Source organism: Hyperolius riggenbachi, chromosome 5, assembly GCF_040937935.1.
Source record: "Hyperolius riggenbachi isolate aHypRig1 chromosome 5, aHypRig1.pri, whole genome shotgun sequence".
Lineage (NCBI taxonomy): Eukaryota > Metazoa > Chordata > Amphibia > Anura > Hyperoliidae > Hyperolius > Hyperolius riggenbachi.
The window spans coordinates 324588-345089 of NC_090650.1; the positions used below are offsets into that span (position 1 = coordinate 324588).

A 20502-nucleotide genomic window follows, 5' to 3' on the forward strand; every position below is an offset into this window, starting at 1 on the left:
CCGATCACACCAAACACTCCTTATACAGCCATTCCACCAAATATTATACACCGATCACACCAAACACTCCTTATACAGCCATTCCACCAAATATTATATCCCGATCACACCAAACAATCCTTATACAGCCATTCCACCAAATATTATACACCGATCACACCAAACACTCCTTATACAGCCATTCCACCAAATATTATATCCCGATCACACCAAACACTCCTTATACAGCCACTCCACCAAATATTATATCCCGATCACACCAAACACTCCTTATACAGCCACTCCACCAAATATACACCGATCACACCAAACACTCCTTATACAGCCATTCCACCAAATATTATACACCGATCACATCAAACTTTCCTTATACAGCCATTCCACCAAATATTATACACCGATCACATCAAACACTCCTTATACAGCCATTCCACCAAATATTATACACCGATCACACCAAACACTCCTTATACAGCCATTCCACCAAATATTATATCCCGATCACACCAAACACTCCTTATACAGCCACTCCACCAAATATTATATCCCGATCACACCAAACACTCCTTATACAGCCATTCCACCAAATATTATATCCCGATCACACCAAACACTCCTTATACAGCCATTCCACCAAATATACACCGATCACACCAAACACTCCTTATACAGCCACTCCACCAAATATACACCGATCACACCAAACACTCCTTATACAGCCATTCCACCAAATATTATACACCGATGACACCAAACACTCCTTATACAGCCATTCCACCAAATATTATATCCTGATCACACCAAACACTCCTTATACAGCCATTCCACCAAATATACACCGATCACACCAAACACTCCTTATACAGCCACTCCACCAAATATTATACACCGATCACACCAAACACTCCTTATACAGCCATTCCACCAAATATACACCGATCACACCAAACACTCCTTATACAGCCATTCCACCAAATATTATATCCCGATCACACCAAACACTCCTTATACAGCCACTCCACCAAATATACACCGATCACACCAAACACTCCTTATACAGCCACTCCACCAAATATACACCGATCACACCAAACACTCCTTATACAGCCATTCCACCAAATATTATATCCCGATCACACCAAACACTCCTTATACAGCCACTCCACCAAATATACACCGATCACACCAAACACTCCTTATACAGCCACTCCACCAAATATACACCGATCACACCAAACACTCCTTATACAGCCATTCCACCAAATATTATATCCCGATCACACCAAACACTCCTTATACAGCCACTCCACCAAATATACACCGATCACACCAAACACTCCTTATACAGCCATTCCACCAAATATTATACCCCGTTCACACCAAACACTCCTTATACAGCCATTCCACCAAATATTATATCCCGATCACACCAAACACTCCTTATACAGCCATTCCACCAAATATTATATCCCGATCACACCAAACACTCCTTATACAGCCACTCCACCAAATATACACCGATCACACCAAACACTCCTTATACAGCCACTCCACCAAATATACACCGATCACACCAAACACTCCTTATACAGCCATTCCACCAAATATTATATCCCGATCACACCAAACACTCCTTATACAGCCACTCCACCAAATATACACCGATCACACCAAACACTCCTTATACAGCCATTCCACCAAATATTATACCCCGTTCACACCAAACACTCCTTATACAGCCATTCCACCAAATATTATATCCCGATCACACCAAACACTCCTTATACAGCCATTCCACCAAATATACACCGATCACACCAAACACTCCTTATACAGCCACTCCACCAAATATACACCGATCACACCAAACACTCCTTATACAGCCACTCCACCAAATATTATACCCCAATCACACCAAACACTCCTTATACAGCCATTCCACCAAATATTATACACCGATCACACCAAACACGCCTTATACAGCCATTCCACCAAATATACACCGATCACACCAAACACTCCTTATACAGCCACTCCACCAAATATACACCGATCACACCAAACACTCCTTATACAGCCACTCCACCAAATATTATATCCCGATCACACCAAACACTCCTTATACAGCCACTCCACCAAATATACACCGATCACACCAAACACTCCTTATACAGCCATTCCACCAAATATTATACACCGATGACACCAAACACTCCTTATACAGCCACTCCACCAAATATTATACCCCAATCACACCAAACACTCCTTATACAGCCATTCCACCAAATATTATACACCGATCACACCAAACACTCCTTATACAGCCATTCCACCAAATATTATACACCGATGACACCAAACACTCCTTATACAGCCATTCCACCAAATATTATACACCGATCACACCAAACACTCCTTATACAGCCATTCCACCAAATATACACCGATCACACCAAACACTCCTTATACAGCCATTCCACCAAATATACACCGATCACACCAAACACTCCTTATACAGCCACTCCACCAAATATTATACACCGATCACACCAAACACTCCTTATACAGCCACTCCACCAAATATTATACACAGATGACACCAAACTCCTCCCCCATTCCATGATCAGTAGGGATCAGCCACCCAAACTCCTACCCTTTTGAAGATTAGTAGGGATGAGCTGCTTAAACTCCTCCCCATTCCATGATCAGAAGGAATAAGCTACCCAAACTCCTGCCCAATTCCATGATCAGTAGGGATCATCTGCCCAAACTCCTCCCCATTTTATGCTCAGCAGGGATGAGCCACCCAAACTCCTCCCCATTCCATGATCAGTAGGAATAAGCTACCCAAACTCCTGCCCAATTTCATGATCAGTAGGGATCATCTGCCCAAACTCCTCCCCATTTTATGCTCAGCAGGGATCAGGGATAAGCCACCCAAACTCCTCCCCATTCCATGATCAGTAGGGGATGAGCTGCCCAAACTCCTCCCCATTCCATAATTAGTAGGGAGGAGTAACCCAAACCCCTCCCCATTCCATAAATACTGAGTGATGGAAATGTATGCAGAACGTAATAAACAGCATAATACCCGATTCATCTTGATTTACCATGTCAAATCTGAAAGGGTGAACTCTAGCTCATCAAGGGCTCATGTGGTAAAAGCTTCCCAATCATTTACAGAACAATCACAGTGTCCCATCTTTCATACAATTGCAGGGGAAACATGCTGACTGGAGAGGTGACATGCAATGATACGGGGAGCCACCAGATGGCACCATACAAACTACAAGGATAATATCAGTGATATAAAGCTCACCAGGTAGGCCTTGGTCTGCTCAGATAATCCTGAATTGTTGGTCCCCCGGAGGCCACGGGACCCCGAGCCCGAGCCATGGCTATAGGATTCATATACGCCTAGAAAGGACAAAATGATTACCATTTTCACAAGACTGTCCATTGTCAAACACACAACTGTATCTGTCCCAAAACACCACAAAGAAGACACTGCACATTATAGAATGATCATATACCGTACACAGATCTAGGCTGCACAAGTCTTTTTTTGTAAATCAAGGTTATTAAAGACATAGTTATTCACCAATCAGAATCAGAAATATTTTAATCGCCAGGCACGACTGGGTCGTGCTCTGAATTGGGTTTGGCACATACAATTGGTCAGCAAAGGATTTAAAAGGTATAGCTAACAGAAGGCATAAATAATAATAGGCATAAACAGGAGTGCAAATTGATAAACAGGCAGGAATGCAGATTGATAACTAGTTATAGTATGAGTGCAAGTTAGAATGAATCTCACAGAGTGCAGTTGCAAACATAAAAGTTACTACCGGTACTGGGCTGAAGATGAGTGCAATTTTACGCAGGAGGACAAGTCAATAACTAAGGAAGGGCAAGGTGCCATTCAGTTCACAGTGGTGGAGGGGGTGGGACGACCCGGATGGAGTTCAGGAAGTTGACAGCAGAGGGGAAAAAGGAGTTCCTGTGCCTCAAAGTTTTGGTGGCAATGGCTCGAAACCTCCGGCCCAGAGGGAGCCGGCTGAAAAAGCAGTGACCAGGGTGAGAGGGGTCACCGGCAATCCTCATTGCTCTGGAGCGTAGTCTGGAATTGTGGAGGAGTTCAAGCGAAGGGAGGTGTCTGCCAATGATTCTCTCTGCCGATTTGATGACCCTCTGAAGTTTGTATTTGTCTCTGGTGGAGGAGCCAGCGTACCAGACTAGGGTGGAGGCGCAGAGGACGGACTCGATGGTGGCGGTGTAAAAGCACGTCAGCAGTTCTTGGGCCATGCCAAACTTTTTCAGTTGGAGGAGGAAGAAAAGCCTCTGCTGTGCTTTCTTTTGGGTCAAGGCTGTGTTTGCCTTCCAGCTCAGGTCTTTGGAGATGGTGGTGCCCAGAAGGCGGACGCTGGCCACTCTTTCAACCTCGGTGCAGTCAATGAAGATTGGTGGGGGGGTGGGGGCAAACTTCCTGAAGTCTACTATCAGCTCCACAGTTTTGGATGTGTTGAGGACAAGCCTGTTCTCCTTGCACCACTGGCAGATTCTGTCAACCTCCTGACGATAGGCCTGCTCATCATTGTCTATCACCAGGCCAACGATGGTGGTGTCATCTGCAAATTTTATGACCTTGACAGAGCTTGCCATGGATCTGCAGTTGTTCGTGTACAGGGAGAACAGAATTGGTGACAGGACGCAGCCTTGTGGAGCCCCTGTGTTTGTTGTCCTCGGTTGAGAGGTGATCTCGCCAAGCTTAACGACTTGAGATCTGTTAGTCAGGAAGTCTGTGATCCACCGACGGAGTGTGGGATGGACATTCAGTTCTGTGAGATTGGCCTGCAGTATACAGGGGCAGATGGTGTTAAAGAGACACTGAAGCGAAAAAAAAATGATGATATTATGATTTGTATGTGTAGTACAGCTAAGAAATAAAACATTAAGATCAGATACATCAGTCTAATTGTTTCCAGTACAGGAAGAGTTAAGAAACTCCAGTTATCTCTATGCAAACAAGCCATTAACTCTCTGACTAAAGGTGGCCATACACTGGCCCGATTTGCGCCCGTTTCGGCAGCAGATTCGATCACTGGGATCGAATCTGCTGCCAATCGTTCACGCTACACGCCGAATTTCGATCTATTCCATCCGATCCCGTCGATCGCGCCGTGCGGAAAATAACCGTCGATCGCCCGCGGGTAAAGAGCGCATCGCTAGCGGCATTCGAGTGCCCGACGACCGACGCAATAGAGCTGCAATACATTACCTGCTCCGCCGGCGCGACTCCCGGGTCTCCGCTCTTCTCCGTCTCCGCTCTGGTCTGGTCTCTGGCATGCTTCCCTTTTTCCTGTCCCGGCAGGAAGCTTAAACAGTAGAGGGCGCTCTACTGTTTAAACTTCCCCCAGACAGGAAGAAGGGAAGCATGCCGGAGACCAGAGCAGGCCAGAGCGGAGACGGAGAAGAAGAGCGGTGACCGGGGGCAGTCGCACCAGCGGAGCAGGTAATGTATGCGGGCACCACCACAACAGATTGTGATCGGTTTCAGGCTGAAATCGGTTCACAATCTGTTTGCAGTAAAGGCAGCCATACGATCCCTCTCTGATCAGATTCAATCAGATAGGGATCTGTCTGTTGGTCGAATCTGATGGCAAATCGACCAGAGTATGGCTACCTTAAGTCTTAAGGTGCCCATACACTCGTCAGATTAGCAGCAGATAGATAAGAAATGCATCTGATGATCTATCTGATGCGTTTTTAGAACATTTTTTACCAGGATAGAATTCCAATAGATTTCAGTTTGAAATCTATTGAAATTCGATCTGATGGCATTTTTTTGCCATCAGATTTCCATTAAGGCCAATGCAAACTGATAAGCAATCTCATCAGATCGACCTAAATTTTCCACCCTGCAAGTTCGATGGAAATCCATCGAAATCGATCGAAATCGGCCGTCGATCGGTCGATTGGCCAACCGATTTGCAATCGATTGATCGGGATCGATCGGTCGGCCAGAAAATCGGCTGAGTGTATGGGCTGCTTTAGTCGTGGAGAGGGCTGTTATCTGACTTTTATTATCTCAACTGTAAGTGAACTGTTTACTTTAGGAGAGGTCATTACTTCACAGACTGCTCTGAAAGAATCATTTTGAATGCTGAGTGTTGTGTAATCTGCACATATTATAGAATGATGCAATGTTAGAAAAAACACTATATACCTGAAAATAAAAGTATGAGAATATTTTCTTTGCTGCTAATCTTCTATTAATTATTCATAGTACACAACCAATTCACTATATCATTTTTTTTTTTTTTTTTCGCTTCAGTGTCTCTTTAACCTCCTTAGCGGTAACCCCGTGCTGGACACGGGGTAAGCCGCCGGAGGGTGCCGCTCAGGCCCTGCTGGGCCGATTTGCATAATTTTTTTTTATTCAAACACGCAGCTAGCACTTTGCTAGCTGCGTGTTTGGTCCGATCGCCGCCGCCCGCCGCAGATGCGCCGCTACCCGCCGCTAAACAGGCCCCTGCCCCCCCCCCCCCCCCCGCATACCTCTTGCGCAGCCTGGCCAATCGCCGCCAGGCTGCACTATGGGGTGGAATCGGGACTCCGTGTGACGTCACGACGTCGGTGACGTCACTCCGGTCGTCGCCATGGCGACGGGGGAAGCCCTCAAGGAAATAGCGTTCAGAACGGGATTTCCTTATGGGCAGCGGCGTTGGCGGCGATCGGAGGTGACGGGGGGACGCCGCAGGGAGGGGGGGAAGCATGTAGCTAGCGCTAGGCTAGCAACATGCTAAAAAAAAACCCTGGCGGCCGCGCAGCCGCAGCAATCATACCGCCAGGGGGGTTAAAGGCCGAGCTGAAGTCGAGTAGAAGAATCCTGACGTATGTCCAGGTGGTTGTTTGTGATCTCTAGGCAGAGGTTGACAGCATCATCGGTAGATCTGGAACGGGTCCAGTAGGGATGAGGTAGTGAGCTTAATGTGGGTCAGGACAGCTCTCTCAAAGGTTTTCATTATGTTGGATGTTAGGGCCACAGGCCTGTAGTTATTGAGGTCGGTGTTTCCCTGCTTTTTGGGGACTGGGATGATAGTCGACTTTTTGAAACACACGGGGACTATGCCCTCCTGATGGGATTTGGCGAAGATAGAAGCGAGGATGGGTGCCAGCTGATGTGAGCAGGTTTTCAGACAGGCTGGTGACACCCCATCGGGCCCCGAGGCTTTCCTAGGGTTTAGCGAGGACAGGTGGAGGAGGACATCAGCCTCACTCACAGCTGGAGGTGGTGGGCTCAAAACTGAGACCAAGTCCTCATTAGGTGTGGGGTGTGCGGGTACTGTCGCTGGCTCACCTGGTACTGCCTGGACCTCAAACCTGCAGTAGAAGTTGCTGAGGTCCAATAACGTCTTTTCTGGTAATCCTCGGACAGCGCCCTGAGGGATGACCTTGCTCCGCTACCACTGGACAGGACAAGCATAACAAATTGCAGATATATAGCTCAACAGAGGCAATCAGCTCATTTATATAAAGGTCAACCAATCCATCACTCCGTCAATAAAAAAAGACCACACCAAAAACACGTTTCAAAATATTTATTCAACAGGGAAGAGAAATAACGGGTGTTGTCCTTCGGATTACTGGAAAAGCCGTTATCGGTGAGTAACTAGGTCTTTGCCAGGTCATCCTTGAACAACACCCCGAGAGTGAGAAACAAGATACATCATATTTAGGGAAGGACAACAGCCTGTAACACCTTTCTACCAAAACTTACATCTTTGTTAGCAGAAACATTTAATCTATAATGTATGACAAGAGTATTTGTACTTGACCAGATAGCTGGCCGGCAAATCTGCTCTACTGAGGCTCCAGCTCTCTCTGTGCAGGAAGTTGACATAGCCCTTGTCGAATGAGCCCTGGTAGTGTCAGGGATTTCTTTCCGCTGGATAGAGTAAGACGTAGTAATGAGCTGTCTGATCCACCAGGCAATAGATGATTTTGAAGCTTGCCTACCTCTTCTTACTCCTGAGAAGAGGACCAACATGACCTCAGACATTTTCCAGGACCGTCTGACAGCTACACTGTTCCATTCTTTTTCCTTGGGATTACTCATGTTATTACAAAAAGATGGTATGAAGATCTCTTGTGATCTGTGAAAAGACAAGCTCACCTTAAGGAGAAAAGATGGATCCAACTTCAATGTGATTTTATCCTCTGAGATAATACAGTAGGGTTCATTAATCATAAAGGCTTCAATTTCACTTACTTGTCTTGCCATACAGATTGCTAGTTAGAAGGCTGTGTTCAACGTAATGAGTTCATCAGATATCTCCTGCAACAGTTCAAAAGGATCTGCGGATAATACAGATTCAAGGTCCAAGGAGACCTATTTCTTTGAACCAGACAAATCTTTGAGATGGCTTTAAAGAGTTAAACCATGGAAGGCTCTTCTACCAATTCTTGTTGTAGAAAAAACACTTAAAGGGGAACTGAAGAGAGAGGTACATGGAGGCTGTCCTGTTTATTTCCTTTTAATCAATACCAGTTGCCTGGCAGCCCTGCTGGTCTATTTCTCTGCAGTAGTATCTGATTAAAACCAGACACAAGCATGCAGCTAGTCTTGTCAGATCAGACTTATAAGTCTGAACCACTGGAACACCTGATCTGCTGCATGCTTGTTCAGGGGCTATGGCTAATAGTATTAGAGGCAGAGGATCAGCAGGGCTGCCAGGCAACTGGTATTGTCTAAAAGGAAATAAACATGACAGCCTCCATATACCTCTCTCTTCAGTTCCCCTTTAACGCATCTGTCTGGACCTTTAAAGTATTTGCACTAAGGCCCATCTTGAAACCTAGTGTATCAATAGTGTCATTAGTACAGAAAACCAGGGTCTCTTTGGCCAAAAGGGAACAATTAAATAGCTTGTACTTTCTCCTTTATAATCTTGTTCAAGACCCTCAGAATTACTGTCAATGGAGGAAAGGCATGGATACAGTAGAATCTCTTTATAGCAAAGTATGATATAGTAAACCTCTGGATATGGTAAACTCAGTCTTGAGGTCCCAGCAAATGGATCTGTATAAATATACAATCTATGACCAATCCTGATATAATAAACGTCTGATATAGCGGACTACTACTATACTAAGGGAAGTATCATGTGATTGAAAAAGCATCCATTATCCACGGCTCGTCCAGAGGACAAAGGGAACAGAACTTTCTGCACTTGTCACCGCCATCTGCTGTTCCCACAAGCCTTGCGCTGTCCAAGTATGCCCCCCAACCCTGGGCACGTGCATCCGTCATTGTACTTCCTGTCTGACACATCCAATCTTTGCCCTCTGTCAGATGTGAGAGCTTGCTTTATTGTTGGAGGAATCAGGGCTGTGGAGTCAGAGTCAAAGAGTAGGAGAAATTTTAAGTAGCTGGAGTCAGAGTTGGTGGTTTCAATAAACTGAGGAGTCCGAGTTGGATGATTTTTGTACTGACTACACAGCCTGGGAGGAATCAATACCTCCTGATCTAGAGAAGACACCTTTTCGATTCTATTTCTTTTTTGTTTTTTCCATAATTGTAGTATTCTTGAATGAAACTGACCCCAGTTCATGGCCAAGAATACTGAGGTCAGGTAGCCCAAGAGTGTCATTGCCTTCCTTACGCATATCGTACGAGACTCCTGAAAGCAAATAATTCAAGTTAGTTGTGTAGATCTTTTGTTTTCTGGCAAATAAACTTTCTGGACCGATGTGTCAATGTCCAGACCCAAATAATTCCTGGAGGAATCTGGGATCAGGGATTGTTTACCAATTGATCAGCCAGCCAAGAGATTCAATAAAAATGAATCGTTGATCTAAGTTGCTGGTTTACTGCTGCTGGTGAGGAATTCCAGAGCAAAAGATCAGCAAGATATAGGGTACTGGGAAAAAACACAAAGACAACGGGAGCCCAAATTGTGCAGTATATCACAGGTAGATGGATAAGTAAAGGAAATAATCACAAAGGTGGGTTGCACACGGGGCAACGGGCCACTTCAAGCAGGTGGAGTGTCTTATACCTGACTTTACTCAGGTAAGCCAATGATCCTGGAGGCGGTCGCTCTCTTGGTGAAGAACCTCATGCACTCTAATAATGATGTGGTGTGGATTGCACCTCAAGTTTGGTGCATGGGACTCCCCCCACTGGAACGTGGGGGGGGGGGGGGGGGGAGTATGACACAGAAGGGAGAAAAGAGGCGCCCAATGGAGTATAAAAGAGTTAAAAACGAAAAGGTTGAGGTAGCTTACCTCATAGATGACAACTCATTTGAGCAGAAAGGTTTATCAATAAGCACAGGCAACGCGTTTCGTGGGATCTAGCCCACTTCCTCAGGGCAAATACAGTGCCACTGCAGTCTAATAGCCGCATTTGGTGCGCCCTCTACGTATCTTTCCGGCGGCTGCTCTTACGTCAGACTGGCCGCGACTGGCTGAAGGGATGGGACCCGGTACCGGCACTGCAGAAGGCTGAGGACGGCAGCGTGGGAGCGATCGGAGCGCATGGGGCTGGAGGAAGCACCAGGTATATATAAAACTGTTATCTTTGATCAGCTATGGTTTTCTTTAAAGCTGACTGATCCTGGTCTTTGAGAAAGGGGGGGGGGGGGTTGTCAAACAAAACTTTCTTGGGGGAGCACGAGAGAACTCCACTTTGTAACCATTGAGCACAATTCTTTTCAACCAATTGTTTTGGAAATGCTCCTGCCACGTCTCATAACATTGTGATATCCTGGGAAGCCTGGCGTCATTGCTTGTTGGTTGGAAAACCTGACCTAGGTTTCTGTGTTGCTGAGCTCTGACCCCACCTATGTCTGTTAACTGTTTTCATGCTAAACTGCTGCTTCTTTTGGTTACAAAAGGAACTTCAAAATCTAAAACTTCTTTTCTGCTGAAAATTCTTTGTATTGTCAGCCGTTCTATCAGGTGCTTCCTCTAACTTAGAACCAAAAAGGAAGCTGCCCTCATAAGGAACTCCACATAAACAAGACTTTGAGGACATGTCCCCTTCCATGTCTTCAACCACACAGCCCTTCGGGTGGAATTCTCTAGGGCTGAACTTCTTGCTAGAAGTCTGACAATTTCATCAGATGCATCGGACACAAAATTTACAGCTTGAAACAGAGTGTCAAAGGAGGCTAGAATAACCTCTAAGTGTATGCTGCCTAATCCGTAACTGAAGCTGCTCTAACAGGAGACATTAAGTGCCAGAGACATGGCTGTGTTTGCTATAGCAGGCCTAAAGCAAGTCGTGGTGGATTCCCAAGCACACCTCAGTAGGTCATCCATGTTCAGGAGTTTTCCATTCATGGTTAATGACACTTTTCAATGATTTATGAACTGGAATGTAAATAGTTTGCCCTTCATCTTCTCCATAGTGGACAGAACCCTTTTCTCTTGTATCACACCCATAATTGACTGTAGGTTAGATAACAAACCTCCCACTGAGAAATGCAAATCTTGCAACTTACTGGCCTTCAGCCTCCTCCCCCTCTGAGCCATCCTGGACTACAGAGGAAATATCCACCTCCCCCTCGGGAAGTTCAGACTTCTCCCCCTCTCAGCCATCCTGTACTACAGAGGAAATATCCACCTCCCCCTCGGGAAGTTCAGACTCCTTTCCATTCATCTTCCTTTTAAAATAAAAAAGGGATGAATCAACAATATTGAAAGCTGATGTAGATAGTCCTGAAGACGAGCGATTGATAGCTGACTACTCCTGCGAAGGTGTTTTCTGTACAACTGAAGGAATAGAGATGGGTATCAAATGATGTGCTGGGCCTGAAATTGTAACAGGATGTGCCACTACCAGACACAAGTGCAGGACCTACATTGAGCGGACATGCCAAAGAATCCTTAAGAGACAAAGTGTACCTGAGGTGCAGAGCGCTCCGGGATAAGGGAGCTGGGCTGGGCTGGGCGTATGCATGCGGCCGGGCCACGCACGCGCAGAGCGCCTTTTATACACACAAATACTATGCAGCCCCTAACAGAGAGGTAGAGGTGCCTTGCAGCCTGACCCATAGTCAGAACGCCAACCACAGTGGTCCTGCAGTCCTGACCACCAGACCGCTCCTACAACCCCCCCTCCCGCTGTGTGCAGCCACACTGCGTTCATCGCAACAAAGACCGTTGGCAAGGTTCCCCCCTTTGGAGGCAAAATTTCCACCTGCCTCTAAGCTCACTGTCGCGGCTGGGCCCACCGATCCGATTCAGGATCCAAAGAGCCGCCCTGAGATGCCGGGTGATCCTACAGCGGCATGCGGGGAAGCGATCATCCCTTTACCAGAAGCTCGGCAGCGCTGATGGTCTCCGGAACTCCCCAGGCTGATCCACTCTGGCCAAACGAGATCTGGGGAGGATCACTGCCATGGACAGCCTCCACTCCCCCCGCTGCAGGCAGCCTCCACGCCCCCAACCGCGGGCAGCCTCCACGCCCCCAACCGCGGGCAGCCTCCACGCCCCCACCCGGGGGCAGCCTCCACGCCCCCAGCCGCGGGCAGCCTCCACGCTCCCAGCCGCGGGCAGCCTCCACGCTCCCAGCCGCGGGCAGCCTCCACGCTCCCAGCCGCGGGCAGCCTCCACGCTCCCAGCCGCGGGCAGCCTCCACGCTCCCATCCACGCTCCCAGCCGCGGGCAGCCTCCACGCCCCCAGCCGCGGGCAGCCTCCACGCCCCCAGCCGCGGGCACCCTCCACGCCCCCAGCCGCGGGCAGCCTCCACGCCCCCAGCCGCGGGCACCCTCCACGCCCCCAGCCGCGGGCACCCTCCACGCCCCCAGCCGCGGGCACCCTCCACGCTCCCAGCCGCGGGCAGCCTCCACGCTCCCATCCACGCTCCCACCCGGGGGCAGCCTCCACGCCCCCAGCCGCGGGCAGCCTCCACGCTCCCATCCACGCTCCCAGCCACGGGCAGCCTCCACGCCCCCAACCGCGGGCAGCCTCCACGCCCCCAGCCGCGGGCACCCTCCACGCCCCCAGCCGCGGGCACCCTCCACGCCCCCAGCCGCGGGCACCCTCCACGCTCCCAGCCGCGGGCAGCCTCCACGCTCCCATCCACGCTCCCACCCGGGGGCAGCCTCCACGCCCCCAGCCGCGGGCAGCCTCCACGCTCCCATCCACGCTCCCAGCCACGGGCAGCCTCCACGCCCCCAACCGCGGGCAGCCTCCACGCCCCCACCCGGGGGCAGCCTCCACGCCCACAGCCGCAGGCAGCCTCCACGCTCCCAGCCGCGGGCAGCCTCCACGCTCCCAGCCGCGGGCACCCTCCACGCCCCCAGCCGCGGGCACCCTCCACGCCCCCAGCCGCGGGCAGCCTCCACGCTCCCAGCCGCGGGCACCCTCCACGCCCCCAGCCGCGGGCACCCTCCACGCCCCCAGCCGCGGGCAGCCTCCACGCCCCCAGCCGCGGGCAGCCTCCACGCCCCCAGCCGTGGACAGCCTCCACGCCCCCAGCCGTGGACAGCCTCCACGCCCCCAGCCGTGGACAGCCTCAGACCCCGCAATGCTTGCCTGTGTGGACAGGACAAAAACTGAATGTTGGAGGATTGGTTGACCTTATATAAATGAGTGGATTGCCTCTGTTAAGTTATATATATGCAGCTCTTTATTCTTGTCGTGTCCAGTGGTAGTGGAGCAAGGTCATCTCTCAAAGTGCTGTCCGAGGATGACCTGGGAATAACGTTTCTCCACTGCAACAACTAGAAACCTCAGCAGAGGGATCCCCCAAAAGACTTCCCTGACCGTCCAGCAGTGGGGTTAATCACTGCAATGCATGCTGGATATGTAGTTCATTATTGTGATTACATCCCTCAGTCAGCATGCACTGCGGCGGCTGGGGACGTGCAATATCGGCACTGCTGCTTATAACTGCGATTCTGCGGCACACACAGAAGCAAGATGGAGACACCTGTATAGACAGGGAGGTCAGAGAGCTTCCCCCATTAGGTAAGTAAAGGCTCGTCGTCCCCCAAAGAGCAAGAGAAGATCACGCTTTTGATGTTGCTATTGGTTTTCCGATAATACAATACTGCTAGTACTTCATTACTCATTCCTACCAATAATTCAAAAATATATTTTTTCCAGATCTCTCTGACTGAATTTGGTGGTTAAAGTACCCTTGAATGGGGGAAAATGTATTGAATCAAGTCCATGGTGGGCCAGATGACCTCATCCTGAGTCTCCATATGCTGCCCGTGGTCCTCCCCAACCTCCCGGAACTTCATCCACGTGGCACAGAGCTTCTGTACTGCGAATTTCACACTACACATGCGTTTTAGTGACAGAAATCAGGCAGAACGGGAGTGTAGTGGTTACCACTTGCATTGCAGCGCTGGATCCCCAGTACAAATCCCAGCCAGGGCACGTATCTGCACCTCTGGGTACTCCGGTTTCCTCCCACATCCCAAAAGCGTACAGATAAGTTATTTGGCTTCCCCCTAAAATTGGCCCTAGACTACAGTATGACTATAGTAAGGATCAGATTGTGAGCTCCTCTGAGGGACAGTCAGTGACAGAACGATGTGCTCTATAGTGCTGCAGAAGATGTCAGTGCTATATAAATACATAATAATAATATGGTAGGACATTAGACTATGACTATGGTAGGATTAGATTGTGAGCTCCTCTGAGGACAGTCAGTGACATGACTATGTACTCTGTAATGTGCTGCAGAAGATGTCAGTGCTATATAAATACATAATAATAATATGGTAGGACATTAGACTATGACTATGGCAGGAATAGAGTGTGAGCTCCTCTGAGGACAGTCAGTGACATGACTATGTACTCTGTAATGTGCTGCAGAATATGTCAGTGCTATATAAATACATAATAATAATATGGTAGGGCATTAGGCTATGGCTATGGTAGGATTAGAGTGTGAGCTCCTCTGAGGACAGTCAGTGACATGACTATGTACTCTGTAATGTGCTGCAGGAGATGTCAATGTTATATAAATACATAATAATAATATGGTAGGACATTACACTATGACTATGGTAGGATTAGAGTGTGAGCTCCTCTGAGGACAGTCAGTGACATAACTATGTACTCTGTAATGTGCTGCACAATATGTCAGTGCTATATAAATACATAATAAGAATATGGTAGGACATGACACTATGACTATGGTAGGATTAGAGTGTGAGCTCCTCTGAGGACAGTCAGTGACAGAACGATGTGCTCTATAGTGCTGCAGAAGATGTCAGTGCTATATAAAAACATAATAATATGGTAGGACATTAGACTATGACTATGGCAGGAATAGAGTGTGAGCTCCTCTGAGGACAGTCAGTGACATGACTATGTACTCTGTAATGTGCTGCAGGAGATGTCAATGTTATATAAATACATAATAATAATATGGTAGGACATTACACTATGACTATGGTAGGATTAGAGTGTGAGCTCCTCTGAGGACAGTCAGTGACATAACTATGTACTCTGTAATGTGCTGCACAATATGTCAGTGCTATATAAATACATAATAAGAATATGGTAGGACATGACACTATGACTATGGTAGGATTAGAGTGTGAGCTCCTCTGAGGACAGTCAGTGACATGACTATCTACTCTGTACAGTGCTGCAGAGGATGTCAGTGCTATATAAATACATAATAATAATATGGTAGGGCATTAGACTATGGCAGGATTAGCGTGTGAGCTCCTCTGAGGACAGTCAGTGACATGACTATTTACTCTGTACAGTAATGCAGAAGATGTCAGTGCTATATAAGTACATAATAATAATAATATGGTAGGACATTAGACTATGACTATGGTAGGATTAGAGTGTGAGCTCCTCTGAGGACAGTCAGTGACATGACTATGTACTCTGTAATGTGCTGCAGAAGATGTCAGTGCTATATAAATACATAATAATAATATGGTAGGGCATTAGACTATGACAGGATTAGATTATGAGCTCCTCTGAGGACAGTCAGTGACATGACTATACATCAGGGGTCTCAAACTCAATTTACCTGGGGGCCGCAGGAAGCAAAGTCAGGATGAGGCTGGGCCGCATAAGGGATTCCACAAAATCCCGCTTTCAGCTTCAGCTCTGCCCCTCCTGACGTCAATCGCGGCGCATCGCCGCCTCTCCCCGCCCCTCTCTGTGTATGAAGAGTGGGAGGGGCGGGCAGAGGCGGCGATGCGCCGCAATTGATGTCAGGAGGGGCAAAGCTGAAAGCTCTGCCCCTTCCAGGAAATGCTGGCGGATTGCCCCCCCGGGCGATTTAGGGGCTCTGCAGCCCTCGTTTAGCGGCAGGAATGCGGCGCATTACTTGGGAGCACTGAAGCGAACTATAATGAAGCTTTCGCCGGCGTGGGCCACAAAATATTGTATCAAGGGCCACAAATGGCCCGCGGGCCGCGAGTTTGAGACCCCTGCTATACATGCTCAGAACTCTCACCTGCTCTGTACCGAATCACACAGCGCCGAGTGGGGGGGGGTCTTCTGGAAAAGTGTTTGCTGGAGAGATCCAGTGAAATACTTGGAAGGAGCATGAAGACAACAGGCAGCATCTGGAAACTCTGTACTAGATGAGGTGATATAGACCCCCATGGAATTCATTCAATTGTTACCCCCATTAATCTAAACATCACATGAAGTGTCATAACTTGGTAAGACAGGCTCAGTCCAAACTGCAGAACGGAAAAGGAATACGCATCTACGAGGCATTACGTCCATTCTGCATTCGCTTTGCGCAAATTCACTGTTCCACATCAGCCCGTACATGTCGCCGCTCACCTGTCCCGTGCTCGGTCCCTTCACAAGCATGGCTCTCCATAGGCTGAAACATGTCAATTCTGCCTAGCAACAAGGAGAATTCTCCCTGTCGGCGAGGATCCCCATTGGTCTGCTGTAGGTCAGTGGAGAATCCCCGACCACCGAGCTGTTCAGAAGGGAGCGAGCGATGGCGAGACACACGAGTATTACGTCACGGTGTGGATGCAACGAAAATGGGCAATGTGGATATAGCGGCTGTATCCTGTGCCCAAGTCTACCAGGGCCCATTTCAAATGTATGCGCGGACAGAGTCTCTTCTCATAGGCTTTCATTGAGCATGTTTTCTCATCCAGTCCGGGAAAAAGTGCAAAGTCCAGACTCTCCGCAGCACACGGATTAACAGGTGGAGGCGGGGCCTATTTTTACCATAGGATCCACTTCCTGCATTTTGGAGGAGCTTTAAAAACGTATCTCACGGACACGTTTGTAAAGTAAGTGTAAACCGAGCCTCAGGCTGGCTTCAGTAACCTGCAGGGATTGGGTGACGTGGCTGCTGACCGAAGGGACAGGGAAGCATCAGGGCTGTTATACAGCAGAATGCAGGGATGATACACTGTTTCCCTATGCCTCCATGTCAACACCTGTGGCCCACTCTACCCCGGAGGACCACTTTAACAGATCCAGCATCAGAGACAATTCATCCATTGGATGTAGCTCAAGCATTGAGAACATACATGGATATGACAAGAGATATTCGCAAGTCGGAGAGATTATGGATAATTCCATTCGGATATAGAATGGGGCAGGCCGCCACCACTAGAACAATCTCCTCCTGGCTCGTAAGAATAATTCAGGACTGTTACAAGTCTCTCAACCTGGAGCCTCCCGGGCAACTTACGGCGCATTCGACGAGAAGCATTTCTACTTCCTGGGCAGCCATGAACAGGGTTTCAGCAGATACCATCTGCCAGGCGGCTAACTGGACCACGATAAATACATTCATGCAGCACTATAGAGTGGATATGGCAGCCAATTCTTCACTTAACTTTGGGAAAGTTGTATTAACTGGACAATCTTCTTAAATTAAAAAAACATTTTCTTATTTGCACAAAGTCTACAGTCTCCCTCCCTTCTTCAAATTTCTAGTTACATCCCACAGGTGTTGACATGGAGGCATAGGGAAAGCGGAAAATTGTATACTTACCTAACGGTAATTTTCCTTTCCCGATGCCTACATGTCAACACTGGGATTCCCTCCCTTCAACTTCAGCGAGTCCGAGGTCCACATAAGACTAGGGAGGTGGCTCATTTCAGACTTTTTATAGATTGGTCCTCCGGGGTAGAGTGGGCGGGGCATCTACTGTTAAAGTGGTCCTCCGGGGTAGAGTGAACCACAGGTGTTGACATGTAGGCATCGGGAAAGGAAAATTACCGTTAGGTAAGTATACAATTTTCCTCTGTGACGTCACAGCACAGGAATAATGTCACGTGATGCAGGGATGCTGGGGGTACATTGTATGACATCACAGCAGATAATGATAACCGACTAACACCGCTCAATTCTGTACTGAACTCTGCTGCTCGACTCATTCATCTCTCCTCTCGCTCTTCCTCTGCTGCTCCTCTCTGTCAAGCTCTTCACTGGCTACCAATTAATGAGAGGATTCAGTTGAAACTCTTAACCCTAACCTACAAAGCTCTCCACAATCTCTCTCCCCTGTACATCTCCTCACTAGTCTCCAGATACCAACCCAACCGCAATCTCAGATCTGCACACGAGCTTCTTCTATCCTCTTCTCCAATTACCTCCTCACATTCACGTGTACAAGACTTCTCACGTGCCTCACCCCTCCTCTGGAATGCCCTTCCACAACACATCCGCCACTCTCCCACCTTTGAAATCTTTAAACGCTCCCTCAAAACCCACCTTTTCCGACAAGCATATTCTCTAGCTTAGGCCATGCACCCACTAAATAACCTAATTACGCACTGCCTGTACATATACTGTATACTTCCCCCACCTCTTGTTTCCACCCCATTCCTTTAGATTGTAAGCTCACAAGGGCAGGGCTCTCATCCTTTTGTGTCATGGAATGTTATTAATGTAATTGCTTGCACTCTGTTAGACATTTATACATTTTAGTCATCATGTTAAATCAAATTGTAATCAGCAGTGCTGTATCTTGTATCAGTGTACATATTTCATGTATATCATTGTCTGTATCATTATGTATCCCTTGTTTGTTTTCTTACATTGTACAGCGCCACGGAATATGTTGGCGCTTTATAAATAAATTAATAATAATACATTGCATGACAGCACAGGAATAATGTCACGTAATGCAGGGGCTCCTTATTATACATTGTATCCAGGAAGAATTGTATGATGAGGTGACATTATTATACATTGTATCCTCCAGATACACTGTGTGACGTCACAGCACAGGAATAATGTCACGTGATGCAGGGATGCTGGAGGATGCATTGCATGACAGCACTATATCCTGCAGCCCCGCAGCACCCGTCACTCCTCCGTGGTCTCTGCTGACTTCCGGTCCCACGTGCCATCAGACCGGAAGTGCTCCCCAGGAAGGGGACCCCCGTAACACGGAGCACTCACCACCCGGTTATCGCGCTTCCCCATCCTCCGGCTCTCCGGAAATCACCAGCAGGGAGCGTCTCACACGGCGGAAGTGACGCGCACATCACGTGACACCACAGCCGCCTCTTACTCCTCCTCCCGACATCGGCCCGCGCGACAGCTTAATCACGCCCACTGATGTTCTGCTCTCCGCCCATTCCTGCTTCCCTCATAGCTGCCTAACCCCTCCCACCATCAGCCGTCCTCAGGCCCCGCCCATTCCTGCTTACCTCATAGCTGCCTAACCCCTCCCACCATCAGCCGTCCTCAGGCCCCGCCCATTCCTGCTTCCCTCATAGCCGCCTAACCCCTCCCACTATCAGCCGTCCTCAGGCCCCGCCCATCCCTCCTCATAGCTGCCTAACCCCTCCCACCATCAGCCGTCCTCAGGCCCCGCCCATTCCTGCTTCCCTCATAGCCGCCTAACCCCTCCCACTATCAGCATTCCTCAGGCCCCGCCCATTCTGCTTCCCTCATAGCTGCCTAACCCCTCCCACCATCAGCCGTCCTCAGGTCCCGCCCATTCCTGCAACCCTCATAGCTGCCTAACCCCTCCCACCATCAGCCGTCCTCAGGCCCCGCCCATCTCTCCTCATAGCTGCCTAATCCCTCCCACCATCAGCCTTCCTCAGGCCCCGCCCATTCCTGCTTCCCTCATAGCCGCCTAACCCCTCCCACTATCACCCATCCTCAGGCCCCGCCCATCCCTCCTCATAGCTGCCTAACCACTCCCACTATCAGCCGTCCTCAGGCCCCGCCCATCCCTCCTCATAGCTGCAGCTCCCGGCTGTCCCTGTAGTTTCTGCACAGGTGGAATAGCAGCGGCGCTAGTCAGGTATACCCGACGCATATAACCCACGCATGCTGGTTCCGGGGCTGGAAGTGTAATGTCAGAATGGGCAGCCGAGAAGCAGCCTGCCTCACTGAGTATCACGCATGCTGGTTCCGGGGCTGGATGTGTAATGTCAGATAGTGCAGCCCGGGAAGCAGCCTGCCTCACTGAGTATGACACATGCTGGTTCCGGGGCTGGAGGTGTAATGTCAGAATGGGCAGCCCGGGAAGCAGCCTGCCTCACTGAGTATGACACAT

At 48.8% G+C, this 20502-nt stretch overlaps 1 protein-coding gene across 1 annotated transcript in view; it reads right to left on the minus strand.

Annotated features, from left to right (window-relative positions):
• FAM133B (family with sequence similarity 133 member B) overlaps window positions 1-19473 on the minus strand; it is a 156106-nt gene extending 136633 nt beyond the window's left edge. Inside the window, exons 1-2 of the mRNA XM_068235019.1 lie at window positions 19392-19473; window positions 3320-3417 (exon numbers count right to left, since the gene is read on the minus strand). Coding sequence (XP_068091120.1) covers window positions 3320-3417; window positions 19392-19415 — 122 coding nt within the window. The 5' untranslated portion in view covers window positions 19416-19473. The remainder of the gene's footprint in view (window positions 1-3319; window positions 3418-19391) is intronic.
• Between the last annotated feature and the right edge of the window lie 1029 nt (window positions 19474-20502).